Source organism: Micromesistius poutassou (genome assembly GCF_964030765.1).
Source record: "Micromesistius poutassou genome assembly, chromosome: 17".
NCBI lineage: Eukaryota > Metazoa > Chordata > Actinopteri > Gadiformes > Gadidae > Micromesistius > Micromesistius poutassou.
This window is the reverse complement of record NC_140287.1, coordinates 14,239,830-14,260,612: the sequence shown is the minus strand read 5'-3', so window position 1 is coordinate 14,260,612 and position 20,783 is coordinate 14,239,830. Positions and strand designations below refer to the sequence as shown.

Genomic DNA, 20,783 nt, shown 5'->3' with positions numbered 1-20,783 from the left:
TCAGTATTTCTTTCAGTCTCCTCAGTAGAAACGGAGCTGGTAATGGAACCGAATGGAACAGTGATATAAGTGCACGGAAAGGAGTGATAAAGAGTGCGGCGAGAGGGAGAGAAAACGATCAACTGAAGCATCGCCCCTCCCCTCTTGCTTCAGCCATCTGATGTCATGGCTGCGTTTCCAAGGGCAACCGGGCTGGTGACGCGCACTCTCTGGTGAGAGGAGACGCGAGTGCACATGAACAAGATGGACAGAGAGAGAACAAATGGTGCTGTGGTTCTGCATTGTAATACCTCCCTCAAAGAGTAAAGCGTTCTCTTTACGAGACGGCAGTGCTCCTGCTGTTTCATGCAGATTACCAGGAGAGGAGGACACATGACTGCCTGCTAGCAGCAGCATCAGCATCATCACAGAGAGGCAGCCTGGCCAATCCCCTCGCTGACACGCTCATGAGTCAGGCAGCCAATGAGCTGACTGTATGCTTCTCCCCACCAAGGCGGCAAAGGATGCAGAGGGAGCAGAAGGCAGGCTCGGATCTCTTATTAATGAATGGAGTGTTTTCCACACTGCACACTCTGCTACCTCTTGCTCACACGGCTATAGTCGCTCTCCGCAATGATTCAGGACAGCTGAAGAACCATCCACAACAGCAGCAGCAGCAGCAGCAGCAGCAATAAGGACGGCAGGAAGCAAGCTCAGGCTCGGCTAACAACAAAGCAATGAGTGAGGAAGAGGACGACCACAGGATGGACGTTGTCAGGGAACCACAGGGACACGGCCACTCTGATTCCGACGAAGACACGATGGAGGACGAGGACGCCTCGGCCGCCCCCGTGTGCATCGCCGACCCCCACCCTTACATCACCCCACCGGATGCCCCCGCCGCCTCTTCGTCGTCCAAGCTGGAGGACGCCCTCCTCCCCCTCACCCTGCCGCCGTCCACCTCGGCCTCCGCCCTGCTGGCCATGGTGTCGCCGGCCACCCGGCGCTCCATCTCCATGGGGGACTTCCGGCGGGTGTCGGCGGCGCTGCTGGCCCGGTCGGAGCCGGCGTCCGCCTCGGCCACGGCCCCCTCCTCCAAGCTGGTCACCCCCAGCTCCAGCATGGAGTTCCAGGCGGCGCGGCGGCGGCTGCTGGAGGTGGAGGAGCGCCAGCGGGTCATCCACCAGATGGAGCGCCGGCTGGAGGAGCTGAGGCAGGTGTTTGTGCGCTCGGAGCAGGAGGTGGTGGTGCACGGGGAGGTGGTGTCCCGCATCGCCGGCGCCGCCCAGCAGGGGGAGCTCCACGTCTCGGAGAACACCCAGCGGGTGAAAAAGGGCCTGAGGTTCAAGAAGCACCGGCCCACCATCATCTTCTCGTCCATGCTGGGGCTGCGCACATGCCTGCCGTGGCCCGTCAAACTCAAATAAAGGGCCAGGAGATGGTGTCACTGTGCCCTGCAGTGCTTGCTTCTCAGCTCTGATGCGCTTTACGGATGAAATGGGTGCGTCCCACCATTACTTGCTTGGCTCTACTCTCATGGACATCGCTGCTGTTTTTTTTCTTCCACCCTCCTTGCTCTCCTATGCTGGGGCTGGCCCCTGGGCGTCTCTTGTAGTGCCTCCTACAACTACTGCTGTTGCTTGCTAGTAAGCAGCTGCCTTATCAGCACACGGGCGTCATGGTGCATCTCTTTGAAAATGCACTGACCCGACACAAGCCAACCGACAAACCGACCAAACGTCAATGTCTCCAATGTCCTCACTGGGTTTTGTTCGTTTTTAGTTTTTTTTAGCATACACACACCCTATTTATCTCCTTGAATGTGTGATTGCAGGTGATTGCATCGTGTTTTCAATGTTTATTTTATTTGATGTTTATATCATAGATATTAACAGATGAGTAGGAGGCACAAAAAAAGTAGGATTTTGTTAAGGATGAAATGACGGACAGATTCAGAATTGGTTTGAAGACAAGAGAGGCAGAAAGAGAGGCTCTGTATTGAACGGGCTCCCCTCCTCCGATGCACAAAGGTTTAGGTTCAAAGAGAAAGGAACACAAGGTCTGCACAATGAAGTTAGCCACTGCATTGTTACATAAACCCAGGAGGACAGAGGGAAAGGAGTGATGAACGAGGAAACAACAGAGTGGGATTGTGTGGGAGGGATGGAGCAGGAACAAGATGTTCCGACTTTTAAATGTAAAAAGTGCCTAGGCTCCGAGTTCCCTCGTTTATTTTAGAGCCAGTGCTGGAAACCACTACAGCCCCATGGGAGCGAGGGACAAGAGAGAGTGCACACAGCTCCACCGGTGGCCTCTTTAGTTTCTCCTTCGGTCTGCTATGTATTTCGCACGCAACTCTATGAAGAACCTTTAGAATGAGCAACCAAACAGAGGTTCTAGACATTACTAGATGAATACAAAGGTCTCCAATATGTTTTCGGGGGGGAAATCTGCAAAGGAATTATGCTGCAATTGTGTTAAGATCTTAGAAGTTTGAATAAGTAGGTAAGGTAAGTTAAGGTAAGGTAAGATGATGAAGTTCAGGTTGAGATAGAGGTGGCCGGGACCATGTGTTGTTGATGAGGGACCAATTGAGAATCCTTTGCTTGTCTCCCTTAGCCACATCCTTTGGGTGGTCAAGCTGTTCAGGGATTAAACTGGGATAGGGTTTAGGTTCTCCCATCATACAAGACATGCTGTTCCCATTCAAAATGTTTATTTTGCAACATAATGGACTCTGAATATATTGTTTGTTTGCATGGAATATTTTTTTTATATTGACACTTCAAATATGTATTTGATGCAAAGCAAAAAGTTGATATTTCAAAGTTATACCAGCTGCCTTGTGTTAGAGAGTGTATTACTGCCACTTCCTTGTGTGTTAACGTAAACCTTCAATAGGCAGTGTACACTGATCAATAACTTCTGGCCGATGCGCAGTGATTGGGTACATGGAACTGTTGTAGGTGACCTGGTTACCACTTATAGATTCCACTCATGGAATTACTATTTCTATCCCTCCTCCATTCACCCACTTTGGTGAGTGTAAAAAATAATTGTCTCTCCTGTCTCCATCTATCTCATCCTCCCTCTCCTGTGACTTTGTATAATTGCGTGTGTAGAAAGCCAAGCCAATGCACCATGGCAATCTATTTTTGGAAATCATTGGCCACACAACCATGGAGAAGCACTCAGTATCAACAGGAAGTGTGTTTGAACACGGTGCTGTGCTGTGTCATCAGTACCCTTCCTTTAACAATGGCTGTGTTCAAACGACCAGGGAGGCAGAACTTCCTCTCATTGGCTTGAAACGCGCTTCATTGCTAAAACGCCGCGCTGCATTTCGTGCTTATTAAGATACACCTTTTATTTCAGTGTTCATTCAACATTATGTATGATGTGAATGATACAAGTAGAGCTTTCAGTTGAATGTAAGATACTAGCTTATGCCGCTACATATTGATTGAGACAGTGGTTTATCACAAAAATTCAATAGGCTTCAAGTATAATTTACCTCTTCACTATTGAGTGTTGATTCGTTATTTAAAGTAACATTCAACATTCATTCAACCAGGGAATACTCACGTTTGACGTCTTTGTGCAAATACCAAATCATAGTTGGCCGAGACAGTTCACAGCATGACATTTGTACAAAAGTCGAACTAAAGGACAGAGACCGTACACATGTTGATCCTCATGTATATCCTAATGCATATTTTTTCACAATGCCTTGTGTGGTTTCTGTGCATTGGTGAGGATGAAAACAATGGTGAACTCAAGACTCTCAGAAGACTCAGAGCCAGTTAGTCCATCGTCTGATTCAAAGAAAAGCCTCATGCACTGACACATTTCCTATGTACTGTATGTAGAAAGGAAATATCTGTGGGCCCACTTGCAGAACGAATGTAATGTTTCTCTTCTGTTCTGGCACTTCTTGTTACCGTATGGAAGACTTATTTAACCTTTGGGAAAAATACCTTGAATTCACATGTTAAACCCATTCAACTATTCCCCATGGTTAAATAATATGGTGAAAACCTTTCTATGTTACAAATGTTTTTGATAACATATTTCAACCAAAATATTTCACACTTAAATACATACCAATGAATGAACTGGGGAAGAGAAGGCTCCTTTACACATACTAGCTCGCCATAGGTATAAAACACACTTTGAAGCCTATTTATCAATTGAATGTATTTATGTATTTGTAATTGTTTGTGTGCTAAAGCAGAAGAAACTATTGAACTAAGCACATTTTTCAACTGTCTAAAATAATTACTGAAATGTTTGCTTCAAACTATTTTGTTAATGAAAGTTTGTATTATTATATAACCAAGATCAATACAAAGTTTAAATTGAGGTTTTACATAGTATACATTAAGTACACAGGGTTGAAGTAGGTACACATTCATCATATATGTCAATACAAATTGTGATTCAATAGTAAAAATGTAAAAACCCCTGCCCTTTAAAATTGGATTTGAGAACATATTACATTTACATTTAGGGCATTTAGGGCATATATATGTCTGTACTAATATATGAATATATATATATTAATTCCATAAGCATGATAAATGACAAGCTAATGTGATGAATGTGTATGATAGACCTAAACTCTGAATTAGATTGTAATGTTTATTTTTAAATGCTCTTGCTTTCAGATCTTGCTTACCATGAAGTAAGCAATTAATGTTTTTTTTCCAAAGTTTATGTGCAATCCTCTTTGTGTATCCTTTACTTGAGCACAGATATATAATGTATGACAGTAGTTAATGTTTCAGGGCAACATTTTCATGTAAGCCTTTGTCTGGTTTTGAAAGGCAAAAACTTAAATAAATACATTTAAACTTCTAGCAGTGCAACGAGTGAATTTATTTGATGGCCAGTTCGATGGCAACATAAATGCACATATTGTTTAATTTAAAACACTATGATTCGTTTTTTTCTGGGTAAGGGATCGACAGGAAGGCTATACTTGGACATATATCCCAATTTCTCGCAATGATTTACATATCAATTTGAAAATGGGGCAGGCATTGTCCTCAGAAGAACTCTAAAACAGAGCACTTGTTTGCAGTCAGCACTTGAGCTGCTAGAGGAACACTGCTGCAGGACAGCTGCCTGTGGCCACACCTGCTCAGCACAAAATGGATGCTTCAAGTAAGTAGTTGCTACAGACTCCAAGCACGTAGCATAGAAAAATAGTCTTTATGTGGATTGAGTTGTGTACAAAATAATTCTTATTCAAATATATACTAAAAAAGTAGCATATTATATTCCTATAGGCCTGCTTGTCATAAATTAAGGTTGTGGAATATATGAAATCGTTTGACACTTTAAAACATATAGAACAAAAACAGCATTTTATTCCCATTCAGTCACGTGTATGGGCATTTCTGAGATGTGCTGTAAGAGCCTCTTTTAATTTTGCATTTTATTAAAAGGGTTTGAGATAATCAGAGCAGCTCGACTGGTGATGTGGTTTATGGGAAAATAAATCCCACTTGACTTGACTTAAGTATCAATTATTGAGGGACAGATTTGTGGCAAAGTTACATTAGGCTGATGAGTTCTCCGTTGCTCACTTAACAACCCAGAGCTAGAGCTTTAATCCTTTTAGAACGCTGCACAGCTGAGTATGTAGGCCTAATACATCGTCAATGACCTAATACATGTATGTATGTAGGCCTACATCTATTTAGAGCGTACAAATGCACATAATATACAAGGATGAAAAAAATCCTCCCATTAAGCCAGGTTTTACGGGTTAAGCATGGACCTGATCCAGTCTGTATGGTAAAGTGCTGTAAAATGAAAGCTGATGAATGGAAAACTGGTTTAAAAATGTATCTCTTACAGCAGTGGCTCCTGTGCAACTCCACACACAGGGAGGAGGGGATAATGGTCTTGATGCGAATGTATATACAGAGAGCCGAGAAAGAGAAAGTCACACTATCCATTTGCCATCCTGCCTGTTGCGACAGACTGAAATGAAATCACCTTGGATTCAGAATGCTCGGCTCAGGGAGAAGAAGGCAATGGGACAGAGGCTAGTGGGGAAGGAAGGACCAATGAAAAGAGAAGGTTTAGAGGAGGAAGCGAGGAGCTAAGGGGACAAAGACTGGCAGACTGAGAAGCTGGACAGGTGGATGGAGGAAGGAAGAGGTGAAATCTGAGACAGAGAGAAAGAGTCTAGTCTACAGAATTCCTACATGATATGCCTCCCAGCTATCTGCAGTGTTTCCCACACATAGGCCAATGTGTGGCGCTGCGCCACAGATTGAACAACGAGCGCCACAAATTGATTCCGCTTTTCTTATTTATTTTTACTTGAACGCGTTTTTTAAATGTAACTCCGCCAGCCCGTAATCGCCCCCCGTAATGCTGCCAGTCCGACATGTTCCCATTCCGACAGTCCTGTGCGCGTATGCAAATTAGCCATGTGCGCCAAACAGAAGAAGGGCCCTATCTTGCGCCCGACGCATGTGTCGTTGCTAGTTTGCACCCGGCGCAAAGCTGATTTTCCCCCGCAGCAACCAGGCACCACTTGCATGTTAAATATTATGATGTCAAAGATTATGCATACGTGTGAAACTGCATAGAAATAGCGTGTGGATTGTGGAAACGGGGAAATCTGGGAATTTTAGGGGAAGCCGAGCTTCCCTTGCAGTCGAGAAGTCGCCACTACGAAAGAATCGTGATTGTTGACGGGGGGACGGACGGACCGACGATCGGGATTGAGGGGGGGGGGGGGGATGTGGGGCGTGTGTAAGCAGGCAAAAACGTGTGTCACACGGTGCACCGTGCAAGTTGGCAGCTCTGAAATGTATAAATGGAATTAGGTAATATAAAAAAAAAAATTATATATAAAAAAATTATTTAAAAAAAATTAAAAATTATATAAAAAAATTATATATAAAAAAATTATTAAAAAAAAAAAAAAAAATTTATAAATTAAAAAAATAATAATAATAAAAAAATTTGGCATGCGCACGCGCATCTTTTTTTGGACCTGCGCGCGCATCTTTTTTTGGACATGCGCACGCGCATCTTTTCTTGGAACTGCGCGCGCATCTTTTTTTTGGACATGCGCATGCGCATCTTTTTTTGGAACTGCGCGCGCATCTTTTTTTTGGACATGCGCACGCGCATCTTTTTTTGGACCTGCGCGCGCATCTTTTTTTTGGACATGCGCACGCGCATCTTTTTTTGGACCTGCGCGCGCAGGTCCAAAAAAAGACCTGTGCGCAGGTCCAATTTTTTTATACTTTTTTTTTTATTTATAATTTTTTTTGAATAATTTTTTTATAATTATTATTTTTTAATTTTTAACTGTCTTCTGAATTAATGAAATTATACAGGGAAACGAATAAACCATTACACGCCACGAGTGAACTTAATAAGCGATCGAAATACTATTTTCAACCACCGCCTCTTTCCCTTGACATTTAGTTTTCACCTGACAAATGCGACCGATGTAATCAAGGCAACCCGGTCTCACAGGAATCCGTGAAATGAATCAGTCTATACGTGACGTGTAGTAGGCTAGCCTATATTTTAATCTAACATCTTTAATGGTAAGAGACTGCACGGGGATGGATGAGTGTTGTTTAAGATGAAATTACAATGCCAAATATGGCAGACACCTTCAGATATGAGACCCCTCAGTTTTTTGACTTTGCCTTTTTGGAAGCTCGGTTCCCTCTGGCTCCCACGTAATTCGAACTGATTTATACATTTGCAGGGCATGTTAAATAAGTGCGGTGTAAAACACAAAGATAATACCGTTAGCATCTACAACTTGTATTTAATAAGCCTAAATTGTTGTGCTCTGTCCTGCTAAAGAGAAATAGCCACATCGTTGCGTTCTAAAACTGGATCTGGCGATTTGACATGTTCAATCTTTGGGACTCCTTGCAACGGCATCAGCCGCCTTGCGACGACCAGTTCACACTGCTGCAACTTTTCCCCTGCGACGTCCCAAGAGTCTCGTTGCGTCGCGAATCTTTGGTCTGAACTGGTCTTAAGAGACCGTCTATGTGGTATCAATGATGAATTAACCTTAACATGTTCGCTGTAACTGTTGTAATTAGAATAGTTGGTTGAATAATGGACTAGGCCAACATGGACACAAGATAACCTAATGTGCTATGATGATATTGCTTTTGATAAGGGTGATGTGTACCTTTTTCTAAATATTGTTTTATATATATATATATATATATAATTTAAATTTAAATATGGTATCACTATTAAAATGTTTGTATATAATCGTGATATTATAGTACCGGTGGTGTAACTTTGGTGATTTGGATACACTGTGACCCCAAACACACTCATGTGTCTTGGGGTGATTGGGTGATTGGCAGGCGAGCCTATAAAAGGCCGCTGCGCCCTGTGACGCATCACGTACAAGGAACACGGATGAAGGGCTAGACCCGAAACTTTTCCCCTTGTTTATGTGTCCTGTAATTGTTGTTTCGGCTTTTAAAATACTTTTGGAACTTCTCAGCCCTAGTGCGCGATCTCCCCATTCTTCACTTGATAAACACTTAAAACATTAGTTTGCCAGCTGCTGGTCAGAGATGACTATGGCCATCAAGAGAATTAACATGAAAAAGTTCAGTGTTCAATTTCACATGACATGTCATTCACAGCTGCTAGTCAGTGATCAAAGTGTGAATTTCAATTCAACAATATGGCCAAATATTCAGGTATAACATTCAGGAAAAACATTCTGCAGTTACACTTATGCTAGAACAATAATCCCTGCTCAGTTGCATCTAAAATACAATTTAAGACAATAAATTGTGTGATAAACACTTAAAACATTAGTTTGCCAGCTGCTGGTCAGAGATGACTATGGGCATCAAGAGAATTAACATGAAAAAGTTCTGTTAAAATTCACATAACATGTCATTCACAGCTGTCTTGACACGTATGGCTTCACAGGTCTAACTTGAAAATACATTCTGCATTAACATTTTGCTAGAACAATCAATGTAGCAATGTAACAATGTAGAAAAATATAAATAAAATAAATCAATGTCAAATTTCACGTTGCCTTATTAGCAATAACTACATAACTTACAAATGGGTGTAACACACATTTTACAAACTTTTGAGTTATTAACCAGCAATTAGTCTGAGAACACAACACAAAACAATTATGTGAACTTGTCAAATTTCACAGCTGCTAATCAGAGCTGACTCCAAGAGGGAAAACCTGTTTCTTTATTTCACTTTTCTTTTTGCAACGTTTAGACAAGACAAAGCTTTTTCTTTAGAGATCGCACACAGAGCATTTTGGGCCATTATCCAGGAACACGTGTTTCAAAGGTGTACTTAAGGTCCTCCGGATAGGAAATATTGAGTGCATAAAGGAGGCCGAGAAGGTAGGCCATGGGAGTATCCGGAAGGTCCTTTACTACTATGGATTCCTCTAAGATGAGTGCGATGTTTTGGATCTTGGGGGATGAGGCTTCAGCCACACAGGACATACAGAATTCCCACAGTGACTCCCTTGGCAGCCACGTCATCTGGATCAGTTTCCTGTTTGAAGACATTAAGAAATATGTTTTAAAATATATATTTTCAATTCAAACTCACATCACATACTACATGTCTTGTAGGGAGCCAGGCATCTCAAATTGGATTGTCATATCCAATATGAAGTTTTCTGTCATTTTAGCTTTGTTGTTGAAGGACCATTCCGGTGTATACTGATCCATATCCCCGTCATTCAAGCCTATCTGGTGCTGTCCATGGGAAAAATGAGAAAATTTGTAAAGCTGACTTAATGTGATATTCAATAACACACAAGTTTAAGCAAGCACTCTGATTGGTCAATTCCCATTCTAGAGTGTGTTTAAATGCCCGGTGAAAGAACGGACAAAAATAATGTGCCTAATTACAGAAAGTATCGCTACGCTAACTAGCTGAAACTACTTTCATGAGCCTAGTTTCCATAACAACGTTCAACTGTTACATTGTTTCACTTGCGCAGTAAGAACGAGGCGCTTTTACTATAGGAACTATTTTCTGATGGAGATGAACTCGGGCAGAAAGCTTGAATTTGAGGGCAAATTAACCCACAATATGAAAACATTTTACAATATTGTTGATAATGAAGATGGTTTGTGTTATTGATTTGCAATCTTACACTCGATGGTGTTCTTAAATGTCATTATTGGTACTTGAAGCACAGGACTTCGTTCCTACGGCTGTGCTTTGCGTACCAATGACATTCAAGAACGCCATCTTGTGTAAGATTGCTTAAAAGAACCGATCACAGGTGGCCAGAGTAGAATATGTGACATCCACTATCCCTCAGCACAAGTTCTTCCCAGGGCCAGAGCCGTATATAGAGAGAGTTCCGCCAACTCTGTTTAGAACGTTCAGGACAATTCTGTCGTGGATTGGTTCAAAGGTAGTCACGTGTTTTGTGTACACCATCTTACAGACCAAACATTAATCAATCGTCATTACCATGCTATCAAGGCAAGTGCGACAACTTACAAGAGAGGAATATATATCTGTAATATCTAGGGGTGTCCCCGACTAAGAATTTACATAGTCGAATCTGATTCGTCAAGTCTTGCCGATAGTCGACGGATCCTCGAATCATGTTTTTTTTGTTGTTTTTTTGCTCATTGATCCATATATTGCCGCTTTTCCACCGCCAGTATCAGCTCGACTCGACTCAACTCGCCTCGACTCAACTCGGTTCCAGGCGCGTTTCCATCTAAAAAAGTACCTCTTCAATGTGGGCGGGTCGTAGAAAATAACCTCTCCACCATGGGTGGGTCGTCATTAGGTTTTAATCACGGGAGACGCGATTCCCGGGAAATCTGAATCTGATCAAGACTATTTCCTGATTCCCGGGAAAGGTTATGATGGGAAATAAAATAAAATAAAAAGCGCAATGACTGCGCGTCTATTGTTGTCATACGGTAACGTTAATGGAGGCGAAACTCGAGCCCTAGGAAAGGAACTACACTAAAACGAAACAGCGAAACGCTGATCCTCCGGAGCCGGTCCGTGGCTACAGCCACGCCGGACACACACAGCCACGCCGGACACACACAACCACGCCCGACACACACAACCACGCCCGACACACACAACCACGCGCAGCCTAACTCTAGCCCCGGGAAAGGAGCGACACACACGGCGAAACGCCGATCAGTGTCCCCCTCGGGAGCGGGTTCGTGGATTGCACGTGGCTGTGTGTGTCGGGCGTGGTTGTGTGTGTCCGGCGTGGCTGGAGTCCACGGACCGGCTCCGGAGGATCAGCGTTTCGCTGTTTCGTTTTAGTGTCGTTCCTTTCCTAGGGCTCGAGTTTCGCCTCCATCAACGTTACCGTATGACAACAAGAGACGCGCAGTCATTGCGCTTTTTATTTTATTTCCCATCATAACCTTTCCTGGGAATCAGGAAATAGTCTTGATCAGATTCAGATTTCCCGGGAATCGCGTCTCCCGTGATTAAAACCTAATGACGACCCGCCCATGGTGGAGAGGTTATTTTCTACGACCCGCCCACATTGAAGAGGTACTTTTTTAGATGGAAACGCGCCTGGAACCGAGTCGGGTCGAGGCGAGTTGAGTTGAGTCGAGCTGATACTGTCGGTGGAAAAGCGGCATAAGTGTGTTTTGCCGAAGATTCGACTATGAGATTGGCAGTCGAATCAGACTCCTTCGATCGAATCACCGAATAGTCGAATATTCGGGGTCACCCCTAGTAATATCATTACTTTTCGAAAGAAAATGTCGTGTTGTGTAGCCTATGGTTGCTCTCTAAGGCCCGGACGTGGTAAACGTCTGCATCATTTCCCTCAGGACCCTACTAGGAGGAAATTGTGGGAGCAGAGGGTCAGAAGGATGAACTGGAAGCTGAATAATTTTTCCTTGTTGTGTGAGGTAAGAACATTTCTATCATGGACTTTGTAAAGAAAACACATTTGGAAAATATTATTGTACCCCATCAATTCATGGCATGCTTCGAAAAAAGTACTAACCAAAGTGAATTTGATTTGAACTTAGCCTAGTAGTGTTAAGCTACACGACGCTCGCTAGCTCTTTGCGCCTTTTTTATGCTAATGCTAGCATTTTATGCTAATGCTAACTCCGGGACAAACAACCTGCATCTGCCGTCTGTATTTTTCCACCAGGCTCTTTTATGCATAAGTATGCACTGGTTAGATGCCATTCTGTGAAAATCTATGCAATTTTTAGAATAATGACAACTATTAAAACTACATCATTGCAAGGCTAGCCTACTTGACGTGCTATCTTTCTGCACTGCCGCATTTTACCCTGCATTGTTTCAAAACACCGGCTGCATTGTCTTTGTTTATGTTCATGCATGTCAGAAAGATTGTGATTAACTTTGCACGGAAATCATGTGGATATATTGCAAACAAATGCCCTTTTGCAGCATTGCTTGGTCAGCTATTTCTCGAGTTACAGATAATACATGGTCAGTTCATGTTTGCTGGAGAGATTTATGTTACTCTTGTCTAGAGTCTAGTGCAAACAGCATGGTGCCAAAGCGCTTATGTAATCCATGCAATAACTATGCATTGGTTAGATGCCATTCTGTGAAAATCCATTACCATCATTTACTTTCTCTTTGAAATTGCATTAAAATGTCTGACTCCGTTTGTAGGACCACTTCGATGAGACACAGTTAGAGTCACAGAGCTGATGGTGTTAGGAAGCTCAAGCCAAATTCCATCCCAACACTGTTCGTCTTTACCCCACCGACACCGCCCAGCAGACCCACCAAACGAAACGGACTGAAGATGAACCATCTCTGAATGCAAACATTCAGAATGTATTCAGAATGTATTATACGCTATATAGTGTAAGAAGTAAAGATATTAAAGATTGTCTAATACAAAATGTATACTTTTACCGTAATATTTTAGATGTTTTAATGGCTCTTCCCTGATTTCACTGTTTTAATTTTAATGAATATTGAATATGAATTTTCCTGTTGGAGGATCTTCCAGAGAGTCTGTTGTTTAAATGTTGTACAAATTATTGCGTACTGCTAGGATTTGAATGCAAACATTCAGAATGTATTATAAGTTATAGTCTAAGAAGTAACCAAAGTTATTTTTATATTGCTAACGTCTGATTCATTTTTTATGAAAGAGAAAACTCTTTAATTGATAAACAAAATCATACGTGTATGGTCTTTTTTCCCTTGGGCATTAGTCATCAGTCAGACTTTTAACAATAGACACAGTCTGATCATGACACCTAAGTAGGCTACGAGAAGGGTTAATTTGATGTTTAGGGGAAATATTTATAGTCTAGATTAAAATAAATTATAGCCTACTTAATATTGACGTGGAAGAACCAGAGGCGTCTGAGAACCCGTCGCAGTCGTTTGAGATTCATAATATCATACGGAGGCGCAAACAGCTTTTGACCATGATAATATATATTATATATATTATAGATATCTAAATATAATATGATATTATTTATATATAGAGCTCCAGGACTCCCGCCGGAGCACCCGGAGTGTTCAGTGTTCCACTGTAAACACTAGCGCATGGTACCGTGGCTGCAAGCTGCTCAGGGCCACACCCCCACCCTCCACCTTGACCCGCCTCTAAAAACGGCACGTTTGTGGAGAGCTCATTGTGGGACTGGCTCGTAGTAGCTGTAACTCTGCACCAAGGCTGAATTTCTTAAACGTCTTCAAGTACTGTATTAGGGGCCCACTAACACCTTTATTAAAATGTTAAACACCTGACAATGAGCTAGTTTACCATGATAAGACCGCCATATGAATCTGGAAAAAATGAATAAAGACAGGATTTGGTCTCCTATATTTCCTATGCAGGATAACTCATGTGTGTTTCCATTGAAAACAAGAACATTCAAAGTGATCCTAAACTTTAAACCTACTCTACGTTCTGTTGGGCAAAAGCATCAACCAAGAAATTTAAACAAATAATACTAACTGAACTTCCACCATCATGCATAGTGCACATTTAAACAGATAAAAGAGCAAAGAGGAGCCAGCTCAATAAAAGCATCTTCCCTCATGGTATAATCTATCTATCTATAATCTATGGTATAATTCACCCCTGTGAGATGCGTGCCAGCTCACCAGCATAACCTGCAATGTCCACAAAACCAAGGAAATGGTTCCAACCCAATGTAGAAGAGTATATCACCCTTGTAGTTATGTGGCCCAGAACATTTGACTCGGACTGTAAGAAAAAAAATAGCTTGTAGCCTGTAGAGGCCTAGACCTAATCACTAGTATCAAAAGAATGACCTGACAGGTGGTGAGTGATATGGCTGTGATCTAGCCCCCTTGTTCTAGCCAAAGCAGGTAGCCTCGGTCTAACATGTGCCGACAACAACCTGTATATCAAAGCAGCATTTTCCTCATGGTATAATCTGAAACCCCTGTCAAATGTGCTAGAGGGACTCACTTCACAACCAATAAGCTTTTATATAAGACAGGCAATTAACTTCCCTTCCCTCTCTCAAGCAGTCCGAGGGCGAAACAGAAATAAACTTTCAGATTTTCTAGTATTTTCAATTACAGTATCTTCATTTTACAATTGTATCTCTATGCTTGTAAAATTTATATTAATGACCATTAATACTTACAAGACACTGCTTGAAAAGTAGATTAGGATCTTCACGCAGGAACACAGGAAGTCCTTTCATGGCTGCTTCCTTGCCGTGTCTGACGATGTTGGTGGTCTCAAAGAAAAAAAGAAAAAACAGAAAGATAGCTCTAATAATAGCAAGACTAATTGTAATTCAACAGATTGAATTTCATCTGGGCAAAAGTATTGTTTGGTACTGTACTGTGCACACACTTCATCATCAAGCTTTCTCAGTATCTCCTTCAGATCCTTGCCAAACTCTGTTTTTCGGGCGCGGTAGGCCTACAAACTCAGCAGTAGGGGCGCATATTTTTCTACAGCAGCTCTGAATGTTCCGAGTAGATCTTTGTTTGTAATACAGAAAAACTCCTCACAAATCTGTAAAATGCAGGAAAAAACAAATATGTACAGAGGAATAGTAAGTAAATTGGGAGAATTTGTAACCTGTCAAAAATTGTCTATAGCCATTATAATTTTTAAAAGCATTTACAGCCTCTCCAGGTTGTAGTGGGTGCCTGCTTGCGTGAATGAACGTGCGTGCACGTGTGTTCGTGCGTGTGTGTCGTCGCTTATTCGCTTCAAATACTTTCTTTTCTTTTCAAAACTTGGGAATTAATACGGCGCGGTAAATAAAGTATTTAAAGCGAATAAGGGACGCTGTTTTTGTTGTTTATTTGGTTTTGAACGAATAGTTTTGGACGCATGCATCGGCTTTGAGTTTGTTACTTTGAAATCACACACACACACAAACCTGCCCGAGTGATACCGCAGCGCGTTGACTAGTCCATAGGCTTTATGGTTTGTGTGTTTGAAAGCCGTGACACTCCTTTACCAGTTGGCCTGAAATACTCGACTTGATTCGGAGGACTCACATGCCTCAGCCATTTTTCATATCAAAGCAGTGAAGGCGGGGGGAGGGGGAAGAAAGAGGATAGCAGATTAACCAGCAGGGCCCGCACAGCGCACAGACTTGTGCGGAGGTGAACTTACAGTGAGCCGTTTGACGGGAGAACAAAAATAAATAGGCGGTCGACCGACCGCGGCACTAGTCTCAATGTGCTACGACCAACAACTCTGGTGGTCTGATCACGTGCTATGTGTATGATGCCTGTAGTGCTAAGGCGAACTCACCGACGAAACTGTGTCAATTTCCAATGGATAGTGTAGCCCAGGGGTCCAAACTTTTCACCTACCATAATCTAAGATCCGAATCATCAAGCTGGGGCTAATATTCAGATCTTAGCTCCGCCGCCGGGGGGCTTCGCGGTCTGGGTTCCGCCGCCGGCCATAGGCCCGGTCAGGAATCTAGCTAAGATCTGCTAAGAGCTGAATGGCCCGGTGGTTGGGGACCGCTGGTGTAGCCTATCTATGGGCAATTAAAATGCATGAAAAGGCCATGCTGTATGGATAACGCGAACACATTGGGTACCTACATCTAATAGAAAAGTATTCATCGAACCGCAGGCCTTGACTAGGCTAGTCTACATAAAAAAGACGTGTGCAACTAGCCTAGCTAAACACCGAATTGTGTTCTCATTTAGGAATGAGGAGTTGACGTCACGGCACAGTAAGACGTGTAAGCCCCCCCCTTTCCGCCATGTTGGTAGGTACGCCCCTCCGAGTGCAGCTGAGCTTTGCGTTATTGTTGACACGGTAGCTGCTAGCAGAGGAGGTTGTTGAAATTCTTTACTGTTTTAACAATGCCTGGAAGCAACTGCTGCGTTAAAAACTGCTCCAATGCCTCACACGATCGCCGAGGAAACCGCAAGAACAGTGGGCTACAGTTTTTTAGGTTCCCTAAATGGAGAACGCACTTAGGAGAGCAAGTATCCGACATCACGAGGAGACGTCGGATTTCTTGGGTGGCTGCAATCAGAAGAAAGGACCTTACTTTCGATAACATTCCCCAGTCGATAAGAGTGTGTTCTCTGCATTTTCACTCAGGTACGTTCTCTAAAAATGTCTTTAAATTTGTTTATGTTGTCGTCTCTTAAAGCCACGAAGTGTACCTTATGTTGGTGCGAACCCTGAAGTGCATCTGAAGTTGTTTTCTAGCAGCTAGCTGAGATTCAGTTCATGACATTAGTGTTTCCCATGATTGTTTTGAGCTTAACTAACACATTTTCTGTAAAAGCTTAAAGCATTGATTACATTGCATTAAAGCATTGATTGTACATTGTACATTGCATTAAAGCATTGATTGTAATTAAAGCATTGATTACATTGAGTTTTCATAATCTAATTATTCTGTTCTAGGTAAACCATCATATGAGATGATGTGGAGAACCACCCTGACTGGACACCATCTTTGCGGTTAGGCCACAGTGATGTCAAGCCAACAGATGGAGCGAGATATCAGCGGCATGTAATGCGCAGCAGGACCCAGCGCCAGGAGCAAGTGCCACCGTTGGCGGAGCATCAGGAGCAGCAGCCTCCATCCCCGACAGAGGAGCAGCGGCCTCCATCCCCGACAGACGAGCAGCGGCCTCCATCCCCGACAGAGGAGCAGCGACCTCCATCCCCGACAGAGGAGCAGCGGCCGCCATCCCCGACAGAGGAGCAGCGGCCGCCATCCCCGACAGAGGAGCAGCGGCCGCCATCCCCAGCACAGGAGCAGCGGCCGCCATCCCAGACAGAGGAGCAGCGGCCGCCATCCCCGACAGAGGAGCAGCGACCGCCATCCACAGCACAGGACCTGGAATGTGGACTCTGCACATCTAGAGGAGATGTAATCAACAGTCTTTTGGAGGAAAACAGAAAGCTGAAGGAGGAGCTTGATGAGTACCGGATGAATGAGAACTTTCTGAGTGGTGATGATAACATAGTGAAGTATTACACAGGACTTGCAAGCTATGTAATGTTTCAGACACTTCTATGCAGTCTCACCCCATATCTGCCTCAAGGTAGGATGAAGAAACTCTCACCCTTCCAGCTTGTCCTGTTGACTCTAATGCGCCTCAGACTAGACCTGCCAGTAAAGCACATCAGCCATCTGTTTCGGGTACACAGGACAAGTCAGTGATGCCTTTCACCATACCCTTGGAGTGATGTATGCACGCCCGGCTGTGTCCATTAGTGCACTGGCCAAGCAGAGACTGTTTATTGACGAGTATGCCACACCAGCTTGTGGAATCGTTCAGGAAAAATGTAGCCGCCATTGTGGATTGTTTCGAGGTGTTTATTGAAAAACCCTCAAATGTACTGGCAAGGGCACAGACTTTCTCTCAGTATAAACATGCATACACCATGAAGTACCTAATTACAGCCTTACACCTAAAGGGTGTAATTTCTTTCATATCCCAAGGGTGGGGTGGGCGCACTAGTGACAAACGTATAACAGAGCAAAGTGGTTTCCTCAACAAACTGTTGCCAGGTGACATTGTGCTGGCAGATAGGGGCTTTAATATCAGGGAAAGTGTGGGTATGATGTGTGCTGAAGTTAAGGTACCTACGTTCACAAGGGGTCGTGCACAGCTGGATGCGAAAGATGTGGAGGAGACTAGGGCCATAGCATGTGTAAAAGTGTTGTTTGAGTGCCTCCTTACTGTTTCGTGTTGAAATAAATCCTTGAAACAACATGATATGGCGTAACATTATTTATTGAGAACTGTTAGAATAGAAATAGAACTATAAATTGAATAAATAGAAATTGACAGTGCAACATGTCAAAAGGTTTAAACAGTGCAAAAGAACAATGTGCATTTAAAATGCATTTTTATTAACTCTGCCTTTCTAAAATGTTTTTTTTAACTTTGCCTTTATTTTCTATCTATTTTACTTTTTACTTATCTATTATTTTATTTTATTGTATGACAATGTTTATATGTGAAGCACTTTGAGTCTGCCTTGTGTATGAAAAGTGCTATATAAATAAAGTTGCCTTGCCTTGCCTAAAAATAAACATTTAAAAATAGCAATAAAGAAATCAAAAAGAAATGTGCATGGATGTACAATTCCTTGGCCTCTTCACCACGGTCTGTGGCTGTAGTTCACGAAGCACACTGGGGCCAGGTGATGCTTGGGAGGTAGGTGGTATCGAGAAATATTGCACCGCAAGTTCAGGGAGAGCCACCTTCACAAAGAAGTCCTGTGCCTTCTGAAGCCGTGCATTCCAAAATGTTTTGTCTGGAGCTATGCGCAGAATCACACAGTCCTTCAATGTCCACACTACAAAGTCACAGTAGGCACTCTGTTACAAACAGTTGGGTCTGGACCTGGGTGTAGTACTGGTGGTTCTTCTTGAGGTGCACCTGACCATCAACAGCATGCAGACAGAAGTTGCGGTCATCTGATGAGTACGCACCAAGGATTGTGCTGTCCTTGTACTTCGCGGGGCATTTCACTTCTATGCAGCCTTTCCCACAACAAGTGCAAGTAACAATGGCATCTGGCGATGCTCCTACCTGTGGGAAGGCCGGGTTGACAAAAAACCCACAAGTTTCCACTTGTTGATCGGTGTGCTGATCCTTTGTTTGGGCAGTGTATGCCTGCCTCGCTGTCTCCTCATGTTTGATGCCCCAACTGGTGGCTGCTGTTCCCGGCCCACGTGTAGGATAACAAACCCTCTTTATGGTGGAGGGTGCTGGTGAACTAATGTCTGTTGCATAAACACAATGCATTGAGGAGGCTGTGATTCTTCCAGCCCGTGCAGCAAACCAAAGTGATGAGTTGTGCTGTCCCCGCATCCTCTCTATCTGCACTGCCTGTTCCTCAGACACATCAGCAATGCTCCCTATGGTCTGGCAGTGCTTCTGCAGCGCAGGCAAGTCACTCCTATCAAGGCCGCTTCCATTAGCCAGAGACTGTAAGCTGCGGATGGGCCGAATAGGGTCTCTGAACTCATCGCAGTATTCGGGTAGCACACTCAAAATTGCTGATCTTGTCCCTGTCGTGCTGATTTCCCGGTAGAATACTGCTAGCTCTTCCGGTGTTGGTGTCGGTGTGTCATTGGCTGTTTTGGCTGGACGTGTTCTCAGCGCAGGACTATTGTGGGTCTCACCGTCTATTCGTCTGTTTAGAGACCTCCGTGTAGCTGCAGCAGATATGAAATTGATGCGTTGGCCAACCTCTGGCAGGACCTTGGTGATGCTGCTTGGCAGCTTCCAGTAGGCCGGTTCGTCTGTGACTGTGGCCTTCTCCTTTAACCGTACACGGGCATCGACCATAAACAGCAGGGCTCCGACATGGGTGCACGACTCCGCTACACCAGCCATGCATGTACAGTGGGCCGAACACACTTGCCCCGATGGTGTGAGGATGACCCATGGGGTGAGTGGAGGCTCGCAGAGCCGTCGTGAATGCATGACCTGTTAGATACAAGAGGTAAATAAATTAGAGAAACAGTAAAAAGCCTTGAAGACAAGGGACACATTTTATTTCAAGTTACAGCCTAGTCTAGACCCCCATTTCCATTTGTATGCAGCTTTCCAGATTTACATTTGTCTGCAGCCTGAATCTCACAGACCTTTCATTCACACCGTTAATGGCTTGCTTTAGTCTAACCAGACCATTAACTACCCTAGCCTAACCAGAACTGGTTTGTCTACTTCGAAGCCCCCAACACACAATGCCTAGTATGTTTCATTGGGCTAAAATCAAATTAGCATAACAAGCTGCAAAACATGTGGGAAGTTAATCTAACGTTTGTGTGCATGGAACACCTCGTTACAATCTAGTGTTTACGAAACAATCGCGGTAAATTACTTTGTCACTTTGGTCAACGCAATGTATTCACAACACATTAGTATTAGCATAAAACTCAAAAGGTGAAGCAACTTACCTTTGCCAGTACAACAGTGTTTTGAGCGTTTGGAGGCTTGTAGATGGCCAGGTCTTGCACCCAACCACAGCAGAATGTCTCATAGCTTTCTAGCGATTTATGGCTTTTAAATTCTTGCATCGTATATTGACTGATGCCAAAAACCAAGTAGTTCACTATGTCCATATATGTGCAAGGTGGTTAAAGGTCCAGGTTTCTGTCCCATTCTGCTGCAGGTAGCTCGTATGGGTCGACGTTGTTTAAGTCTGACAGCTTCTCCTCATACCTCTGCTTGGCGCTGGTAGTGAGTTTGTTCCTGTAAGGACCCTTTTCCTTCGCCTTATTCTTCTCCATTTATTTCTATCGTAATTTCTCCTGCGTCTCTGCGTCTATGTT

General features: G+C 43.4%; 1 protein-coding gene across 1 annotated transcript; it reads left to right on the top strand.

The window, feature by feature from the left end:
- Positions 1–716: 716 nt before the first annotated feature.
- On the top strand, positions 717–1,406 carry LOC311362297 (uncharacterized protein; the record flags this gene model as incomplete). Its single annotated transcript, XM_084482123.1, has 1 exon — positions 717–1,406. One exon carries the CDS (start codon positions 717–719, stop codon positions 1,404–1,406), a length of 690 nt encoding a protein of 229 aa, XP_084338249.1.
- Between the last annotated feature and the right edge of the window lie 19,377 nt (positions 1,407–20,783).